Here is a 19,701-nt window from a genome sequence, read left to right as displayed (position 1 = left end):
TGCGTGCAAGACTAAGCACAGCTTTTCCTTCCAGGGTCGTAACTGGGATCCGGCTCAGCTGTCCAGGACGACGCAAGGGCTGACAGCTCTGCTCCTGTCCCTGAAGAAATGCCCCATGATTCGGTACCAGCTCTCGTCCGAGGCAGCGAAGAGGCTGGCGGAGTGTGTGAAGGTACGTGAGCGCCTACACCCACGTTAAATAAGTTTGGTGACGTACTTACGTTTTGTTTCTTTTTTTCACCTATCGATGCATTTGAGAGAAATAACCCTTTTTCAGTCGGTTCGTGTAAATTCTGGCGTTTTATGGTTGGACTAGATGATCTTCAAGGTCTTTTCCAAGGTTTTTTTTCTGTCGTTTACTTGGTTACGTGGCTCTGGGCAGGTCACGCCCCTCATCTCTGCCTGATCCCTGTTTCCTGCGAGGGTCATGAAGTGCTGTAGGTTACTTCTGAGAGCTGGAATTATTTCTTCGTTAGCAGCATAGACTAAGATAGCAGCCCAAATTATTTTTCACCAGCTCTTCGCTTTTTATTCACTTGGAGCCAAACCAAGAGGCAACATTTTCTGGTGATACGTAAGCTCAAGTGGCTTTTTTTTTTTTCCCCCTCCTTTTCTCCACAGCAAGTGATCACTAAAGAGTACGAGCTCTTTGACTTCCGACGCACTGAGGTTCCTCCTCTCCTTCTCATTCTGGACCGGTCTGACGACGCCATCACCCCGCTTCTGAACCAGGTGACTCACCTCACACCAGGGCCCGTGGCAGTAGCAGAGTTCACCCCCCCCGCCAAGGCGTGGTTTGTATTTAAAAGGAGAGAAGTACTGCCTCCCCCTGTTCTTCTGGAAGCCCTCTTGTCTCTGTGGCCTGGCTTTTCGGGGGGCTGTGTGCGCCGGCGCCCGGGGCAGGTGCAGCCACAGGTGCCAGCGCTGCTGTTGGGCGTCGCAGGCTCCTCGCCCAGGGTTGGTTTGTGGGGGCTGGTTGGCAGCACAGGGACGTGGCTCCTCAGTGACCTTGCACTTGGGTGTTTCTCCCTCTGTGTTCCTGATGGGTCGTAGTATTTACTATGTAGTTATTGTCGGTTTTAAAATTTATTTTTTTTTTTCTTTGTGTTGGTCCCCTTTCCCTTCAGTGGGGTGGGATTGGGCAGGGGCAGGCTGGGATCAGGCAGGGGCTGGAGCTGCCTCGGGAGCAGCTCTGGAGCACACGTGGCGTAGGGGCCGGTGCTGCTCGTAGTGTTGGAGGGATCCAACAGTCAGAAACGCAGCTCATGGGTGGTTTGTGGGGTTCAGGACTGCCCGCAGCAAACGGAACCAAAAGCATTTCCCCTCTGCGGAGATTTTCTGTCCAAAAGAGAGATCCGGATGAGTGTCAGTTCTCTGGGCAGCTTTCAGTTCTCTAGATTAATATGAGTCTTCCCAGGATTAATACAGTAACTCGCTGATGGGCAGACACACCCACCCACCCCCCTACCGCTGCGTAAGGAGCAAGGGAGCGTGTTGGAGATTGTAGAGTTGGTAACTGTGGAACCTCTGCAGCCCAAAGCGCACGTCCCTGGCCGGGCAGAGGAGGGGGAGATCACGGAGGGAAGAGGGATGGGAATCCCCATCGCTCTGCTTTGAGTCGTGTCTTTTGAACCGCCCTACAGTGAGACCCGGGAACAGGGGAGGGGGCTTTGCCTTCGTGTTTGCACCAGCACCTCTCGCCATGGGATGCCTGTTTGATTGTAACAGAAGGAATATTTATTTCTTATAGTAAAATTCGGGCAAAAATTTGAGAAATGCACGCTTAGGCTGCGCTGTGTGTTCCCAGAGGAATATAAGCTGGCTTGCATTGAGTTCAGCCTGAAATCTGTGAATTTTCCAATGCTGTTTATGATCTAAGGTCATCGTTTGCCTTTCTCTTTCACCATCCTCGTCAGTGGACGTACCAGGCTATGGTTCACGAATTGCTGGGGATTAACAACAACCGCATCGACCTCTCTCGGGTCCCGGGGATAAGCAAGGACCTCCGAGAGGTCGTTCTGTCTGCTGAGAACGACGAGTTCTACGCCAACGTAGGTACCTCGGTGGGGAACTTCATGAGTAGGTCAATTTGGGGATCATCGAATCATCACAGAGTGGTTTGGGTTGGGAGGGACCTTACAGCCCACCCAGTGCCACCCCCTGCCCCGGGCAGGGCCACCTTCCCCCAGCCCAGGTTGCCCAAAGCCCCGTCCAACGCGGCCTTGAGCCCTGCCAGGGAGGGGGCAGCCCCAGCTGCTCTGGGCAGCCTGTGCCAGGGCCTCACCCCCCTCCCAGGGGAGAATTTCTGCCTCAGATCTCCCCTAAATCTCCCCTCTCTCAGGTTAAACCCCTTCCCCCTCGTCCTATCCCTCCCCCCTGATGATGAGTGTGTCCCCGCCCTTTCCTGCAGCCCCTTTCAGCCCTGGGGGGCCGCTCTAAGGTCTCCCCGGAGCCTTCTCTCCTCCAGCTGAACCCCCCAACTCTCCCAGCCTGTCCTCACAGGGGGGCTCCAGCCCCCCCAGCATCTCCGTGGCCTCCTCTGGCCCCGCTGGAGCAGGTCCGTGTCCTTCTGCTGTTGGTGCCCCAGAGCTGGACCCAGCCCTGCAGGGGGGGCTCAGAGAGCGGAGCAGAGGGGAGAATCCCCCCCCGGCCCTGTGCCCACCCTGCTCTGGGTGCAGCCCAGCACACGGGGCCCTTTCTGGGCTGCCAGCGCCCGTTGGTGGCTCACAGGCAGTTTTCCACCCCCCGGCCCCCCCAAGCCCTTCTCCTGGGGGCTGCTCTCCAGCCCCTCCTGGCCCAGCCCGGGTTTGTGCTGGGGATTGCCCCGACCCCTGGGCAGGACCTTGCCCTTGGCCTTGTTGAACTTGAGGTTCCGTTCTTGGTTTTGCCATGTGAAAGGAACTTTCCAGTGGCATTGAGCATCGGGGTGCTGCTGTGCTCTCTGGCTTATTGCAAGTGCTGAAAATCAAGGTGTGGCACAAGTGGCACCTGACACAAAATAACATGCCCATTTTACAGTTTTATGTTAAAATAAATCCCTGAGGCTGTGGCAGAGCTGCTTGCTCAAGGCTGGGTCTGGGGGAGACGATGTGTGACGGCACCACAGTGTTGTGGGTGTGGATTTAGAACGGCTTTCTCTCAGATCACTGTCTTGTTCCCTGCAGAACATGTACCTGAACTTTGCAGAGATAGGCAGTAACATCAAGAATCTGATGGAGGATTTCCAGAGGAGGAAACCTAAGGAGCAGCAGAAGCTGGAATCCATAGCAGATATGAAGGTATCACAGAATCCCAGAATCATGGAGGTTGTAAAAGCCCTTGCAGCTCCTCCAGCCCAACCATGACCCTCCCCCTGACCGTCCCCAACTCCCCCAGATCCCTCAGCGCTGGCTCAGCCCGACTCTTCAACCCCCCCAGGGATCCTGGGGATTCCCCCCTGCCCTGGGCAGCCCATTCCAACGCCCAACAGCCCCTTCTGCACAGAAATCCTTCCTCAGAGCCAGCCTGACCCTGCCCTGGGCAGCTTGAGGCCATTCCCTCGGGGCCTGGCGCTGGGGCCTTGGCTCCAGAGACTCACCCCCCCTCTCTGCCCCCTCCTGGCAGGGAGTTGCAGAGGGCCAGGAGGTCTCCCCTCAGCCTCCTCTTCTCCAGACTGAACCCCCCCAGTTCCCCCAGCCGCTCCCCAGCAGACCTGTGCTCCAGACCCTGCCCCAGCTCCGTTGCCCTTCTCTGGCCACGCTCGAGTCATTCAATGGCCTTTTTGGGGTGAGGGGCCCAAAACTGAACCCAGGAATTGAGGGGCGGCCTCCCCAGGGCTCAGATCCCTCCCCTGTCCCTGCTGGCCACGCTGGTGCGATACAAGCCAGGTACAGACAGTCTGTGCTTGGCCTGTTTTGCTCCACGAGGTTGGCAGGTCCCCCCTGTCCAGCCTGCCCAGGCCCCTCGGGGTGGATCCTTCCCCCAGGACGTGGCCCACAGCCCGGTGCTGACGGGGGACGTGCCGGGGGTGCGCTCAGCCCCGGCGTGGCCGTGGACTTTCTGCCTGAGCCGGGTCACTTGGCAGCAGCGCAGAGCAAGGGCTGTTCCTTCAGTCACTGCTCAAGATTTAAAGAATCTTGGAGATACTTCCCGTCTCCTTTTATTTTACATAAATACAGAGTCTGTCCCTTCCAACAGCCTCCTGGTAAGTGGAGAAATCCTCTGGGCTAAGGATCGAGGTGCCGGATCATCCGCACACCCGCGCTGGGCTTGCTTCTTTCGATACCCGTTGGTTTGGACAGCTTGTGGCTGGCTTGCAGACATCCCCTGTCTCTTGCTTTTCCTTTTGAAGAACCGGTTGCTTTGGTTTCCCCGTTGCAGGCCTTCGTGGAGAATTACCCCCAGTTCAAGAAGATGTCGGGCACGGTGTCGAAGCACGTGACGGTGGTGGGAGAGCTCTCGCGCCTGGTCGGGGAGCGGAACCTGCTCGAGGTGTCGGAAGTGGAGCAGGAGCTGGCCTGCCAGAATGACCATTCCAGTGCTCTCCAGGTACCTGGGGCTCAAAACTTAACCTTGAACCTTGGAATTTCGATGGTTTGATCCCGTAACTCCCCTGGTGATGGAAGTTTGATGCCGAAAATCTGTGGGAGTTCTGCCCGCAGATACTCTGCAGGTTGGGACATTAGATGTTGGAATTACTCTTCTCCTCCCCGTGAGGTTCAGATGGGGATGAATCATAGTTAATAACTGGCTTCAGCGGCATCGCTGCAAATTCTGTCTTTACATTTCACAATACAACATTCCTTCGTTCTGTGCAGTCAGTTGGCTTCTGGCAGGCTGCCTGTGCAGGCACCACTCAAAAAAAAAAAAACAAAAAAACAAAAAAACCAAACCAAAAAAAACCCCCAAAAACCCAAACCAGCCAACTTGGAGCCTTGTGCAGAAACTTCTTGTATTTGTCAGGGAGGAGAAGAAATGGAATCCATGAAACTGAAACTATCTAAACCAGTTTCATTGAGGTTCATTCACCGATTCATTGAGGTGCTGGCTTCTACCTTTTTTTTTTAAAAAAAAAAAAAACAAACCAAAAACAGTGGAAAGCCTCTTAGATAAAAGATTTCTTTGGCAAAGACAGAAAAAGCCTAACAGAGCCTTCTGTTACAGCTGAGTAGAGACTCAAGTTTTGACCCCGTGCTGGCTTGGTGGATTCCATGGCCTGACCCGGTATCTGCCAGCGTGTCAATAGTGATGAACTGTGGCTGCTGACAGTTCACAGAAAATAGCTGTATTGTTGGGTGTGAGTGTGTTCGAGCAGAGTTCAACCACTATTAAAACCCAGTTCCTTAATTTTTTTTCCTAGCTAAGGTAGAAGTTACACCATAGAATGGACTCCTCTACGCAATACTGGAGGAGCAGAAAAGAAAGATAAAACATCTCAGGAGATCTGGAACGCCTGGCTGCTTTGCCTCTGTAATTCTGCGCTTCAAGTGGGTGGCTTGGGGATAATATTAGAGTCTTCAAGCTGTAATCTTTTACCAGATCCTGAGCTGCTGTGAATCAGGACAGGCCTGAAGTCATCGCAGCTCTATCGCTCGGCGAGCGCAGAGATAGGATTCCATAGCTTATATCTGGTAGGATTTCCATGACTAAGTATTGAAGTGGGAACGCAGCCATAAAATGCAGTTGCTGGAAGCAGCCTCTGAGGTTCTTTTGCTATGTCATTGTTTCTCCATCAAGTTTTTGTGGTTTAAAAGTCAAATATTTGAGCTCTAACCCGCCAGCCCGTCGTGTCTGCGCTGCCATCGCCCATTTCTGATATTCGCACAGCCCGGCGGGTTTGTGTTGAAACTTGGGTGCTTGGCACTGGAGACCATTTTGGAAAACGTTGGTCTATTTGGTTTATTTTTATTAAGTTATCTCAGAGTTGCTGAAGACAAGGATGATGTGAACTTGTGGTGATGCCGCTTTACCCTGCGAGTCCGTAGCGGTGCTAGAAGGCGGCCGGGTGCTGTCACGTCAGGGTGGCTACTGGAGTTCACCTGGGGGCTAATTCAGGCCTTATTTTGCACCGACTAGGTATTCCTGCAGTTCTTAAGGCCGAAAAGCTGCGCTTTGCTTACAGCCACACGCCTAAAGGGCTCTATTGTATTTCCAACAACTGAGACCGACTGGAAAACATGTAGCAGCTGGGAAGTAAATGCAGAAGGATGGACGCGGTGTCTTTCTAGATGAGAGATCAGTATCTCCTCAGCTGCGCTGCCCCGGGCGGGTCCTTGGTGCAGTCTCCAAATGGCAGCACAGGGCCAAGGCCACAGAAACAATGAAGAATAAGCCAGTGCCTGAAATAAAGGCGGAATTGTTCTCCCACTGATGTAACTTCAGCGATTGTTAATTCCTCTGGTGGCCCAGGGCCCCTGAGTACAGTACATTTTGGTTATTCTTCCCCGATCTCTTATTAATCCTGACACAGTACATGAGCCTCCCGAGCTGAATGGGCGGGTTTGAGTCCTGTCTCCTCGCAGGGACAATAGCTGCTCTGTTTTAGACACTTCCCGCTTGCACGGGCACTGCCACTGCGCTGCCAGCGCCAGGACCAGGGAGCTCGCGGGCAAACGGCTCCGTGGGACTCTGTCCCCACCCTCACAGGTGGATTTGACCTTGCCAGGGTTAAAGGTAAAACTCCTGTTGATCCTCCCCAAAGCCAGGATTTTATCCTGTATTTTCAGAACCGCTCTGCATCCGTCAAGCCCAGTTGCGGTGGTGAACAACAGCAGCTCCGCAACGCGTTTCGCAGCTCTTCGCTGAACCTTTCCGTGTTGCCTACCTGAGCTGGGAGGGAGGGAGAATCTTGCAGAGCTGTGCTGGGATTTCTGGAGTGTTTGAAGGTTGTGTGTGCTTACGGAGCGGAAAAAAATCCAAACTGGTTCTGTCCCTCACCTGGAGCTGCTGTTCCTGTGACTGTAAAACCAGCAGCTCCTCTGCTGCCGTGCCTTCGAGCTAATCCAGGCTGATTGTTCTGCTTTCATGTTCAGCACAGGGAGAATTTCAGACCTAAAGCTTCTGGCCTGTCAAGCCCTGACCAGATGTCTGCCAACACATCTGGTAGTCGAGGCCTGTTCTTGGGAATCCATCCCAAAGCTGAGGGACTTAAGAAGCTTATTACTCCCAGCGCTCACCTAAGCTCCCAGCTTGGCTCTGGTGGTTGTTCTCTTAACTCCAAGCTCAGCTCCGTGACCCGACACGACGGCTGAGAGGTTGCAGAGGGGAGAGAAGGGCTTTTTCTTGTAACGAGAAGGAACGTGGCCAGTTGTCAACTTCCACGAGCAGTGATACCCTGCTTGCCATCCCTGGGGGGGGTTCTGCAGCTTTTCTGGGGAGGAGCTCTACCCTAACAGGCAGTTTGGATTTATGGTATCGTGTTGTATTCAGCAGAAAAATCAACAATCTGCATGTTAGAAGTAATGATTGTTGTATTTACCTCCAGTGCTGTAACCTTCCTTTTCGTGCTTTAAATCCTTTCCTACTTTGCTTCCAAATATTTGATACTCACTCCTCGCTTCCCGCATCCAAAGGTTACCTGAGACTTGAATGCTTCCACCCTGCACCTTCCAAAAGAAAACCAAATCTGTGTAATTATCCTAGGTTGTGGGGTTTTTTTGGTGTTTTTTCTTGACAGCCAATATTACAATGGAACCTGTGGGCCAGTTCTGGCTCTCCTCGAGGTGGGAGGGGAAGAAGGGCAGAGGATTCTGGAAGTGCCTCCTTTGGGGGAGGCACATGGTAACCTGAGCTCACCCCGCAGCGCGTTAGGGAGAGTTAAAAATGGACAACAGAATCGGGTTATGAATCCGCAGCTTCACGAAAAGACCCCAAAGCAACTTGCACTCCATCGCACTCCGATAAATCCGGCCGCAGAGCGCGTAAGAAGCTGGGATCTGTTGCTTATGGCACAATTTAATCCTCCTGCGTTCCTCCCGCAGGCAGTTTTGTTGCTAGGCAGTTGATATTAGTCTGATTTAAGGTCCTTTGAAGGCCTCTCTGCTAAGGCTGCTCTCTTGTCTCGCTGCAGAACGTTCGGCGCCTCTTGCAGAACCCCCGGGTGTCGGAGCTGGACGCTGCCCGCCTGGTGATGCTTTACGCCCTCCACTACGAGCGGCACAGCAGCGCCAGCCTGCCGGGGCTGCTGGCAGACCTGAAGAGCCGGGGGGTCTCGGAGAAATACCGAAAGGTAATTGTCGTGTTTCGCCTTCCGCTGGAGGACAGGAGGGCACGGAGGTGGAAAATCCTTGTGAATTGGTGTAAAGCTCGTCTGCTTGGCTCTGGCACAGTGCTGGCTTGTGGAATTGGGCTGCACCTTGTGAAAAGAACCTTGAGCTTGGCTGAGGCCTGCAGGTGTCACTTTGAAAGGCAAAACTCATCACTTCTCTTTCCAAAATTGTAGAATCGCGGAGAGGTTTGGGTTGGGAGGGACCTTACAGCCCACCCAGTGCCACCCCCTGCCCCGGGCAGGGCCACCTTCCCCCAGCCCAGGTTGCCCAAAGCCCCGTCCAACGCGGCCTTGAGCCCTGCCAGGGAGGGGGCAGCCCCAGCTGCTCTGGGCAGCCTGTGCCAGGGCCTCACCCCCCTCCCAGGGGAGAATTTCTGCCTCAGATCTCACCTGAATCTCCCCTCTCTCAGGTTAAACCCCTTCCCCCTCGTCCTATCCCTCCCCCCTGATCCAGAGTCCCCCCCCCCTTTCCCGCAGCCCCTTTCAGCCCTGGGGGGCCGCTCTAAGGTCTCCCCGGAGCCTTCTCTCCTCCAGCTGAACCCCCCAACTCTCCCAGCCTGTCCTCACAGGGGGGCTCCAGCCCCCCCAGCATCTCCGTGGCCTCCTCTGGCCCCGCTGGAGCAGGTCCGTGTCCTTCTGCTGTTGGTGCCCCAGAGCTGGACCCAGCCCTGCAGGGGGGGCTCAGAGAGCGGAGCAGAGGGGGAGAATCCCCCCCCGGCCCTGTGCCCCCCCTGCTCTGGGTGCAGCCCAGCACACGGGGCCCTTCCTGGGCTGCCAGCGCCCGTTGGTGGCTCACAGGCAGTTTTCCACCCCCCGGCCCCCCTGGGTCCTTCTCCTGGGGGCTGCTCTCCAGCCCCTCCTGGCCCAGCCCGGGTTTGTGCTGGGGATTGCCCCGACCCCTGGGCAGGACCTTGCCCTTGGCCTTGCTGAGCTCCGTGAGGGTGTCATGTCCCCCCTCTCCAGCCTGCCCAGGCCCCTGGGGAGGGGTCCGTTCCTTCCAGCCCCCCCCACAGCTCGGTGCCAGCGGGGAACGTGCCGAGGGCGCGCTCAGTCCCTGTGGCCCCGGCCCCTGAGGACGTCACTCGTCACCGCTCTCTGCAGTCGGTGACCTTGGGAAGGGCTGAATGAAGCAGAGATGGCCAGTGTGGGGCATGCAAACAGGGCTGGGAACGTGCTTCCCTTCTCCTCTTCCTCCCCACTCCTTTTCCCCCGGCTCCTGCTGAATAGGCAATAGTTGCAGCAAAGGATTTCTGGAGCCTGTAGAAGGAGCTTGGCAGGGAGGGAGAGGGTGGCAGCGCTTGGCAAATGTAGTGAGCAGCTGGAGAGGAGGTGGAGGAGCAGGATGATGTCACGCTGTGTGGAGGATCTGCTGTCACTGCAGCAGACGATGGAAATGAAAAAGCCTCTCTCCTTCGGCAGGCAGCGGTGCGGCAGAGCCACTTGCTTGGTGGCTGTGGGGAATGCTCCTTCTCCTCCCCCTTGCCTCTCTCTGCGCTGCCTTACCTCTTGGCATCGATCTCCCCGACTCCTCAATCGTCCTTCTGGTACCTCTGTTGCGCCTAACTAGACTAAAACTGCCCGGATACCACTTTCCCAGGTTAACAGGATCCTGGTTTTGCCTCTCTCTGTACAGTTGGTGTCTGCCGTGGTGGAGTACGGAGGGAAACGGATCCGTGGCAGCGACCTGTTCAGTCCCAAGGATGCTGTGGCCATCACCAAACAGTTCCTCAAAGGACTGAAGGTAGGGCTCTGCCACGGGTGAAATAGTGACAGTTTTAGTCAAAATTACAGTCGCGGTGCAGTGCCACGTGCTGTGGATTTCAGAGCTTTAATAGCAAGTGCTCCAGGCTTTTAGGGCATAATTCTCGTTGAAGACAATGGGAGTTATGGCTGAAAAGCCTCTCTAAACCTGGATCTTGGTGGTTAGCACTCGATGTATCCATCAGGTGACGATGCTCCTTTTCTGTGCCTCTGCTGGGCTCCTTGCTGCTGTAAGAATTCATGACACGAGCTCCTCTTGCCCCGCAGGGTGTTGAGAACGTGTACACGCAACACCAGCCTCTCCTTCACGAAACGCTCGATCAGCTCATCAAAGGAAAGCTCAAGGACAGCCAGTACCCCTACCTGGGTCCCAACACTCTCCGTGACAGGTACGTGGGGCCTTTCAGCGCCGAGCTTGGAGCTGAGATGTGTCTGCTTCTCCCAGCACTGCCACTTCTCTTTCTTGGTTGCCTATAGATGAACAGAACAGGCTTGGCAGAGAAGTGTCTTGATCGTGTAGGTCTTGTATTCTCAAGCAGGTGCCCTGGAGAGGGCTGTTAAGACTGAAATACTGTTGTCTTTTCGTGCTGGCCGAGGTGTGACATTCCCTTTGTAAGGGCTCAGGTAAAGGATAAAGCCACTGCACCAAGCCGCCGGGATGTTCACATGATGGGTTTCAACATGCCCCCTAACTTCACTCCGTGCCATCTGGCGTTTATTTCTAGAGCACCAAAAATAGTCCAACTGCAAGCGCTCCCTTCTGAGCCAGTTACTATTCCTGATGAGAATGGGATCTTGCTGAATATGGCTAATAACTGTGATGGAGAAGATCTCCGGCTGTCTGGTTCGAGCTGACTTTGCTGGAGCTGAGCTTATCTCTTGTCAGTGAAGTCATTAAAAGTGAACGTGGGCCTCGGCCTGAGGGCACTGAACCGCTGGAGAGAAGATGCCGAGTCCTCCATCCTGTGCCGCTCGCTCCTTCCTTCGGTGCCGCCGTTCCCTTGCCCTAAATAAATCCAGTTTTTTTCCAGGGGTATTCCTCACCCCTTCTTGTGGTAGCCTTATGCTGCTTTGCTCCCTTTGGGTGATCCGTGATGAGATCATCGCCGTGATTTTCTGAATCTTCTCCGATGTCTGTTCAGTGCCCCCAGCGTCCCGTGAAAGATGTTTTACTCGCAGTGTCAGACCGATCGTCGTTCCCTTCCCGCGCTGGGTACGACTGGCTTTTTATCAGCAACTGCCACTTTTCTAGCAAAGCAGAAAATAAATTCAAGGTAGTTAATTCTCAACAAACGAGGTGGCTGTTGCAGGGCAGTTTGGGTTAAGTAAAACCAGACTTATTTAGAGCGGGAGAGAGGTAGACTTGGGGACTGAGGTTCGACCGTGTCGAGCGGGTGGGAGGCGTGGAAGCGTGTTGAGGAGGGAGCATTTGTCTCTGACTCTCTTTGAGGGGCACCCGCACACTGCTTGTCCTCCTTAGCCCTGCCTTGGGGCATTTCCAGCCATCTGATGAAAGCAGAACTATATTTTGTAGCAGGGACGCATCTAAATTCCATGCCAGGCTGACAGCAGGGGACGTTAATCATTTTATTTATGAATAAGAAAGAATTACAGTCACAGAAGAGACAATTTGTTTGTGTATGTCCCTGGTAAACCAGAAAAAAAAAAAAAAAAAAATCTGCCTTGCTCCAGATTTTCCCCTTAAAATAAAATAGTGGATTTTGGATAGGGTGGGTGGGTGGTTTTAATAGGTGTGAAATATCAAGGCCCCTAGCAACAGAAACGCTCTCCTCTCTGTCCTTGAAACCAGCTCTCGATGAGATGGATTTCAGCCCAACAAAGAGCTCGGCGGATGCAGCTTGTGGTAGGTTTGAAATGAGACCTGCAGAGCAGCAGTAACTTGTCCAGGCATCCCTGACCTGCCTTTGTTCTGAGCTAACTAGAAAAAAAACGGTCTTCTGACCTTTATCTTCTCTTTTTCAGTTTCCACTTATGTTTTCCTGAGCTGCGTTTCACCTAGATTCCTCTTTAATGTTTCCAGAAAAGGGTACAGGGACCTGCCCCTGAGAATCCTGATACAAAGAACAGGCAAATAATTTATTTGGGGCAGCATGAGAAGGATTTAATTCCTACCTCAAACTGAAGGAAAACAGAGGTTGGATACAGGGAAATGGAGTTGGCAGCTCCCTCCTTTCTCCGCAGCACCTACAGCCTTCTCTCTTAGCTAAAAGAGGTGAATCCTGTAGTTTGGTTGAAGTAAATCTCAAAATCCAAAGGCAGAGCTTCCAAATGGTTCTTCCCCTTAAATTTCTCTCGGTCGTCCTTCGGTCTGGGCTTGTCCTTGGGGCAGTGGCTGCGTCCCACAGTGCTGCTGTTGGGTCAGATGTCTGCAAAATGGGCAAAAGCCTCAGGGCATGGGGTTATTAGGGTTGTTTCCTGATGGGAATGCTTGGATCTTGTGGAGTTTAAGACCTAGGAGCTGTCAGAGTGAGGGTTTGTATCTGTCAGAAAAAGGCACCTAGCTATTTTGGGTCTGGTCTTTACTTGCTGCCTAAACCAGGGGCCGCAGCACCGTGTTATCTCTAAAAGTATGAATATTTGGTATCCTGAAAATGGGGACTCATCTAAAACCAGGCTTTAGTTATCAGGTTTGGAAGAAAAAAAGCCCACTCGATGGTTTTGCCTTAACGCCAAACCCTCTGAGCGAGGAATTTAAATTTAATAATTTCACAGAACTTAGTCTAATAAATCACAGCCCAAGGCGAACTGGGCTACGCCGTCTCCTCGCTCTCTGCTTCCAGAGGATGGTGTTACCCTGATTGGCAGGAGTTCAGCAGAAGGTCAGGGCGAGAAGCTTTGTATTTTGTGATCAAAGGGACGCAGTTGCTTGAACAGCAAAGAATTTGAAAGGATTCTTTTTAAACTGTTTCTTTCTGTATTAAACATGACGCTGTTGCAAGGGAGGAAAAACTCCCGGTCCAAATTCAGCTGGTGAAGGGAAGGGAATCTTTGCAAAGCACTGAGCGGGGTTCCTAGGAGAGAGCAATAAGCACGTTGGCTTTTTTCTGCATCCTTTTGTGTTAATATCAGCCTGTTCTCACACGCCATCAGCTGCAGCCCCCTCCACCTCGCTGCTGGAAAGTCCGAGCTAGAAAAATCCCTCAAGGCTCGCTCGGCCTCGGCGGCCGCAGGAGCCCCGGCTGCGCCCTGAGAAACGCCTCCAGGTTTGCGGCCGCCTGGGCCAGGCCCAGCCAAAGCCTCCGTCAGCTTTGCCTTTGGGTTGGGCTCTGGCTTGGGATTTTCTCCCAACGTTCATCCCGACCGGACCAACTGGGCCTGGCGCTGCCGACCTCAGGTGGCTGGAATCCGTTTCTGGCGTCGGCGCGGTCGACGTTGGCGCCCGAGGCCGCTCTGGCGCTGCTGCGTGTCCTCAAACCAAACCTGCTCCGCCAGGCTTGGCCTAGGCCGGGCAGAGCCCAGGACAGAGGGGGTGGGAAGAGGCCCGCTGCTCCCTGCGGACCCAGAATTACCAGTCACTTACCTGCTGAGGGAAAAATCCTGCCAAGTTCCTGCGTCTGAAAGCCCGTCACGGTTCGGCCTTAAACGTGGAGCACGAGAACTCACCGATATCATCTGGTTTAGGGTTTTCTGTGCTGAGAACTCACCAATATCGTCTGGTTTAGGGTTTTCTGTGAGGAGAACTCACCAATATCGTCTGCTTTAGGGTTTTCTGTGAGGAGAACTCACCAATATCGTCTGGTTTAGGGTTTTCTGTGCTGAGAACTCACCAATATCGTCTGGTTTAGGGTTTTCTGTGCTGAGAACTCACCAATATCATCTGGTTTAGGGTATTCTGTGAGGAGAACTCACCAATATCGTCTGGTTTAGGGTTTTCTGTGCTGAGAACTCACCAATATCGTCTGGTTTAGGGTTTTCTGTGCTGAGAACTCACCAATATCATCTGGTTTAGGGTATTCTGTGAGGAGAACTCACCAATATCGTCTGGTTTAGGGTTTTCTGTGCTGAGAACTCACCAATATCGTCTGGTTTAGGGTTTTCTGTGCTGAGAACTCACCAATATCGTCTGGTTTAGGGTTTTCTGTGCTGAGAACTCACCAATATCATCTGGTTTAGGGTATTCTGTGAGGAGAACTCACCAATATCGTCTGGTTTAGGGTTTTCTGTGCTGAGAACTCACCAATATCGTCTGGTTTAGGGTTTTCTGTGCTGAGAACTCACCAATATCATCTGGTTTAGGGTATTCTGTGAGGAGAACTCACCAATATCATCCGGTTTAGGGTATTCTGTAGCCAGACACAATCTTTTTTTCCCACTGCTTTGTGGAGGGGGAAGCTCCTGTTGACGGCTTGAGGAGAGGAAGAGTTTGGAACCATTTCGAAACGTCTGACAGACCTCTAAGGGGGTGGCTGAGGTACCTCCTGAGGCAGCGAACACAAAAAATCTCCTTTTTTGGAAGCAGCAGCTTGCAGCACGTGGTGTGGAACCGTTTGGCTGGGTGCTGTTTCATCGGAGCTCACACATCCTGCCCGCAGGATTAGGGACAGTGGTGCTGTTCCTAAATCACACAGATATCCTGTGTTTAGTATGGTTTGCGTTTTGTGGATTTTGTTTGGTGTTTTTGTTTGGTTTTTTTTTTTTTTTTAAGGCAAAACTCTGACTGTGTCCTTGTTTGTTCCTGTCTGAAGTTTTTGAGCATTTAGCTGTTAAACTGATAGCTCACCCGGGGGGATACGCAGCCACATCCCCAAACTGGGTCTGAGGAGATCGCTCTCCCACTAATCCTCTAACAGTCCAGGAGTTTCTTCCTGTTCCAAAATTGCTGTGTGACAGCACCAAGGTCCCTTTGTCCTTCCTGGGGCCGCCTCCTCTGCGGGGCTTCGCTCGCTTCTGCTCTGTGAGAAACCCGCGGGGCCAGCGCCGGCTGCTCTGAGCAAGGCCCCTGGAGCGGGAGAGAGGCCAGGCTTAATCTAAGGATTAACCCTACACTTAGGCGTAGGGTTAGGCTGCTGCCATGGTGACACGGGAAGGCAATGGCATATTTAAAGGCTGGTACACGTTAGGATGTGCTGGAGGAGCCCATCAGGGCCAGGCACGTGACTTCGGCGTCTAAATTCTGCAGATTTTTGGTAGTTTCAACCAAAAAGGTGGAAATGTTGGTGCTGGGAGACTGATCCTGGGGATCTCGCTCTGCACAAGGTAGGAGGTTGCCGGGTTGGTTTGTCTGTGGCTCCAGTGGTGCAGTCAGCAGCAGAACCTCACCCCTGGGGCCCCGCTGCCTTGCCGGACCTCGGGGACGTGTGGCGCTCTCACCGCGACACATTGTCCCTGAGAAGCGGCGCGTGGCCCGGCCTGCCCGCCGCGTCCTTCACGCCCATCCCATAAAAGTCAGCTCGCAGAGATTTCAGGTTCTGGTTCTGACAAGTGGCAGCAGCTCATCAGATGATTCCGTCGCTGGAATCCCCTTCCCTTTGGTTTCCCTCCCCAAAAGATCGGGCAGGTTTGAATCGAGTTTCCAGGGCCGTATGCCCGACTGTGGCTAAAAAGACAAAGGCCAGCGAGTGCTGTGCTGTCCTCGGGGCTGGCTCGGTGACTTGTGCTGTCACTCGGGTGCAAAAACCTTCATCTGCCTCAGTGAGACATTTGAATGTGCAGCCGCTATATGTAACCTGCTCATTTCCAGGCTGCAGTGCCAGGATTTCACAGGGTGTCACCACGCAGGGGACAGGGCGCAGCTCTGCACCCCTGGGCTCTGCTTCGGGGCGATCCTGGGGGCAGCGCTGCCCTCCCCACCGTGCAAGGCCTGAAGCTCGCCGCTCTGATGGAGCGCGTTCCACTCCTGCTGCCTTCTTACAAAAGATTCTGCTTTGAGCCCTTTTCTTTCCGAGGAAGCCGTGCAGTGAACTGCAGCTGGAGGTCTTGGCTGGTTTTAGAATTATTATAGTCCCCGAGGATGACAGATTCTGTAGTACCTGCAGAAGGGCTGTGCTGAATGCGACGTATTTTTTGGATGTTGTGTTCGCCGTGCTGTGTGGCACCAGAGGGTGGTGGGCCTGAACCGATGGGGTCCCCACGGGCCTGCAGCATTCCCTCTCCCAAGGGAGACACCCGGCACCTTCCAGAGCATCTCTGAAATCTCCTTTTGTCTGTCCAAATCGTCTTACGCAGCCCTAACCCAAACTTTCTGAAGAGACTTAGGGTTTGGCAGGTTTTTGGTAACAAAGATGACTTTGGGAAGGGGGCGTGTGCACTCTTTTCTGTTAATTTTTTTTACCTTTCCGCGTCCTCTCGGGGAGGCAGGAGGCAGCTGTGTGGACCTGCTGGCTGACACGCTCCTTCTGAGGCAGTGTCCCCGTCTGAGGGCAGCAGCAGTTTTGCTCCTGGTAGTGCTGTCTGCTCAATGATGCCAAGAACTCCCTGATTTTCATCCTTCCGACGCCCATGTTGCTGCTCTGGACGCTTACAGGTGTCGAGGGCTTCCCAGGTTGGCTTCTCAGCGGGGAGGAACCAGAGATGCAGAGCCTGGGTGCATTCCAGGGTCATCCCTGTCTCACGCTCCATTTGCTCTGTCACTGATCCAGAGCTCGCCCGGACAGAGCAGGCAAGCAGGTGGCTTCTAGCAGAGATACCTGCTTGGAAAGCAGGGATGAGTTTTGAGGCTGCAAATTGTGTCGAGACTCGGCTGCTGTGACTCGAGCGGGTGGCTGACAGGATGTGATCCGCACCTCCGTGCTTTAGATTCTGCAGAAACGGGTCTCTCAGCTGGTAGATGGCAGCGGGGATGATTTACGGGTTGCCAGCAGGTTCTGCTGGCCCTGAGAGTGGGAAACCGAAGTGACTGGGGAGGGTGGCGCGAGGAAGGTGCAGCCTTCCTCCGAGAGCAGAGGGTGCAGGGCGTGTGGCTGGGTTTGTGTTTACCAGCCCTTCAAACCAAGCCCGAGAGGTCTGAAGCCCGACTGTTATCCTCGTTTGACTCCTGAATTGATCTTAATTTACCAGCCGCAGCCGCGTCTCGGTCATGCATTAAACATCGGCGCGTGTGTCACCGAGGAGCTCGGGGACGCGGCGTGGGGGCGTTGCTGAGGAGGCTTTTAAGGACCGTCAGCACGCTCTGGGAACGTTTAGGAGAGACAATGTTTGAAAAGCCATTTAATGGGCTACACGTTGTTGTCAGTCTTGAGCCCAGCCCCTCACAGAAACGAGTCGTGGTCTGGGGAGAGAAATCTTCAGGATCGTTGCGTCGGTGCCTGTTAAATCTGCGTGTTTTGCCTGATATTTTCTGTAATTTGTGTCTTTATCACAGGCCCCAAGATATTATCGTGTTCATCATCGGAGGGGCGACGTACGAAGAGGCACTGACTGTCTATAACCTCAACCGCACCAACCCGGGCGTCCGGATCGTCCTGGGCGGGACCACGATCCACAACACAAAAAGGTAATAAACCGGATTTAATTTTTTTTTTTTTTTTTCCCTCCTGTCGACTCTGCATATGTAAAACTGCTGACGTGAGCCTGAATTTGTGATGCCTGAGGGATCTTCATCACGCAGTAAAACACGGAACTGTGTGTAAATGGTCTGAGCTCAGCTCTGCTCGTTACGGCTGAGGGACATATTGCCAAGCAGAAGGTTTAATGTGCGTTTTACTGAATTCAAGGGCAAGGAGGTAGATATGTATAATTTTTTTCCTGCTTATAATTCACCCCACACTCTTAATACGAATGAGGAGCCAGCGCAGCACACAGGAATCCAGAACTGTGGGCTCACAGCTCCTGCTGAAGTCTGGAGCGGGTGCGTTCGCTCGCGGCGCCGCGGAGGTACCTATGATTAGAACCGAGCTCAGGATTACACTGCCAGCAGGCTCCCGGCCGCCCACATGCCGGCAGAGGATTGGCTGGGGCTTCTGCCTTGCTCCCTGGAGAGCGGAGCTTTGCTTTATTGGTTTGCTCTGAGTTGCCTTTCCTGGGAGGACAGGCATTTGTAAGGGCTCGATTCCCCCAGGTGCTGAGCAACGCTGGCAGCGCTGGCCATGCCGAGCTTCCCTGATTTCTGAGCTCAAGCTTCCCTGGTTTCCAGGGTTGAGCTTCCCTCATTTCTGAGGTTGAGCTTCCCTCATTTCTGAGGTTGAGCTTCCCTCATTACCGAGGTTGAGCTTCCCTCATTTCTGAGTTTAAGCTTCCCTGATTCTCAAGCTCGAGCTTCCCTGATTTCCAGGCTCAATCTTCCCTGGTTCCCGAGCTCGAGCTTCCCTGATCTCCAGGCTCGAGCTTCCCTGATCTCCAGGCTCGAGCTTCCCTGATCTCCAGGCTCGAGCTTCCCTGATCTCCAGGCTCGGGCTTCCCTGATCTCCAGGCTCGGGCTTCCCTGATCTCCAGGCTCGAGCTTCCCTGATCTCCAGGCTCGAGCTTCCCTGATCTCCAGGCTCGGGCTTCCCTCATTTCCAATCTTGAACTTCCCTTATTCCTGAGCTCGAGCTTCCCTGGATCCCGAGGTCGTGTCTCCGGGCCGTGCCAGCAGCTGCTGTCGGGGCGGGCTGGGCTGGCGGCGCTGATGGTGTTTCACATCCCTGGTGCCGGGCTGGGGGAGGTTCCCCAGTCGGGATTTACAGCCTGGGACAGCTCGTACAGAATCCTCCGACTGCTTTGCTATAGCTGGCCAAAAATTCCTGTCGATACGGAATTTCCCGTGAAAGGGCTGGTTTCTAAATACAATGAATGTTTCCTGAACCCAAATTATTCATCTGAGTGTTTGAGCCCAGGTGAAAATTTCAGCCATACTGGGGCTTGTTCCCTCTCCGAGCTGTTTGCTGCGAGCCCAGCAGAGGAGTGGGAATTCTTCCAGGTCTTGCTCTGGCCTGGCCAGGTCCGGTTCGGGAAGGGGGGTGACAGTAGGAATGTGCCCCACAGCTCTCCCGTGTGTCGCAGCAGGAATCAGGGTGAAATCCAAGTCCTGGGAGAGAACCTGGCGTGGTGCAGCAGCTGCTCAGAGCTTGAAGGGAGCAGCACCCAGCTCCGAGCCGGGCTGCGAGCGCAGCTTCGGCGTGGAAACGCCAACAAAAGGCAGCCCTGGAAGCAAAAGTTCCGTTCCTCAGCATTTGGGATGAAGTTTTCAGAGCTGACTGAACAGCTCTGGGTGTCCCAGCAGGCTCCTGGAGTTCAGGAACAGGCTCTTGTGTGTCAGAAATAACCACGGTCAGGCCCGTCGCTGAGCTCACTGACAGGTGGGCTCAAGTGCAGCGAGGAGGCGGCTAAAAACCCCCTTGGTCTTCAGACCACGGACGTGCGCTGCTGCTGCATCAGACTCCAGGGTGATATTTATAAATTCCCTGCACTTTTGCCCTTCCTCACACCTCTAAGGGCTCTCCAGGCTCCAAAGCTGCCTGCACAGAAGCAGTAACAATTCTCACGCAAGGAAATCCAGCAGCTCCCGTCGTCACTTGCTCAGCAAAAAACATCCAAACCCTCCAAATTCCCAGTGCCCGCTCTGAAATTCGGCCCTTACTTTAGCTTAATGTCAGACAGTTGGAAAGCTGAACTGATGCTTGCCCAGAAGTAAATTGCTTTTAGGAAGTGGGTTACAAAGGCAAGTCTGTATTAGCCCACATATCGACCGATTCCTGCCCAAATTACCCAGCTTGCTCAACCTTCTGCTTTACAAAGTAGCCTTTGAACTAAATCCT

At 53.7% G+C, this 19,701-nt stretch overlaps 1 protein-coding gene across 1 annotated transcript in view; it reads left to right on the top strand.

Moving 5' to 3' along the window:
• VPS45 (vacuolar protein sorting 45 homolog) overlaps positions 1–19,701 on the top strand; it is a 29,814-nt gene that overhangs the window by 2,688 nt on the left and 7,425 nt on the right. The window contains exons 6-14 of the mRNA XM_074928931.1: positions 35–172; positions 622–732; positions 1,917–2,051; positions 3,165–3,278; positions 4,360–4,527; positions 8,048–8,206; positions 9,879–9,986; positions 10,274–10,395; positions 17,328–17,459. Coding sequence (XP_074785032.1) covers positions 35–172; positions 622–732; positions 1,917–2,051; positions 3,165–3,278; positions 4,360–4,527; positions 8,048–8,206; positions 9,879–9,986; positions 10,274–10,395; positions 17,328–17,459 — 1,187 coding nt within the window. The remainder of the gene's footprint in view (positions 1–34; positions 173–621; positions 733–1,916; positions 2,052–3,164; positions 3,279–4,359; positions 4,528–8,047; positions 8,207–9,878; positions 9,987–10,273; positions 10,396–17,327; positions 17,460–19,701) is intronic.

This window comes from Athene noctua, chromosome 29 (genome assembly GCF_965140245.1).
Source record: "Athene noctua chromosome 29, bAthNoc1.hap1.1, whole genome shotgun sequence".
Classification (NCBI taxonomy): domain Eukaryota; kingdom Metazoa; phylum Chordata; class Aves; order Strigiformes; family Strigidae; genus Athene; species Athene noctua.
The sequence above is the reverse complement of the archived record's forward strand: the minus strand, read 5'-3'. Positions and strand labels throughout refer to the sequence as shown.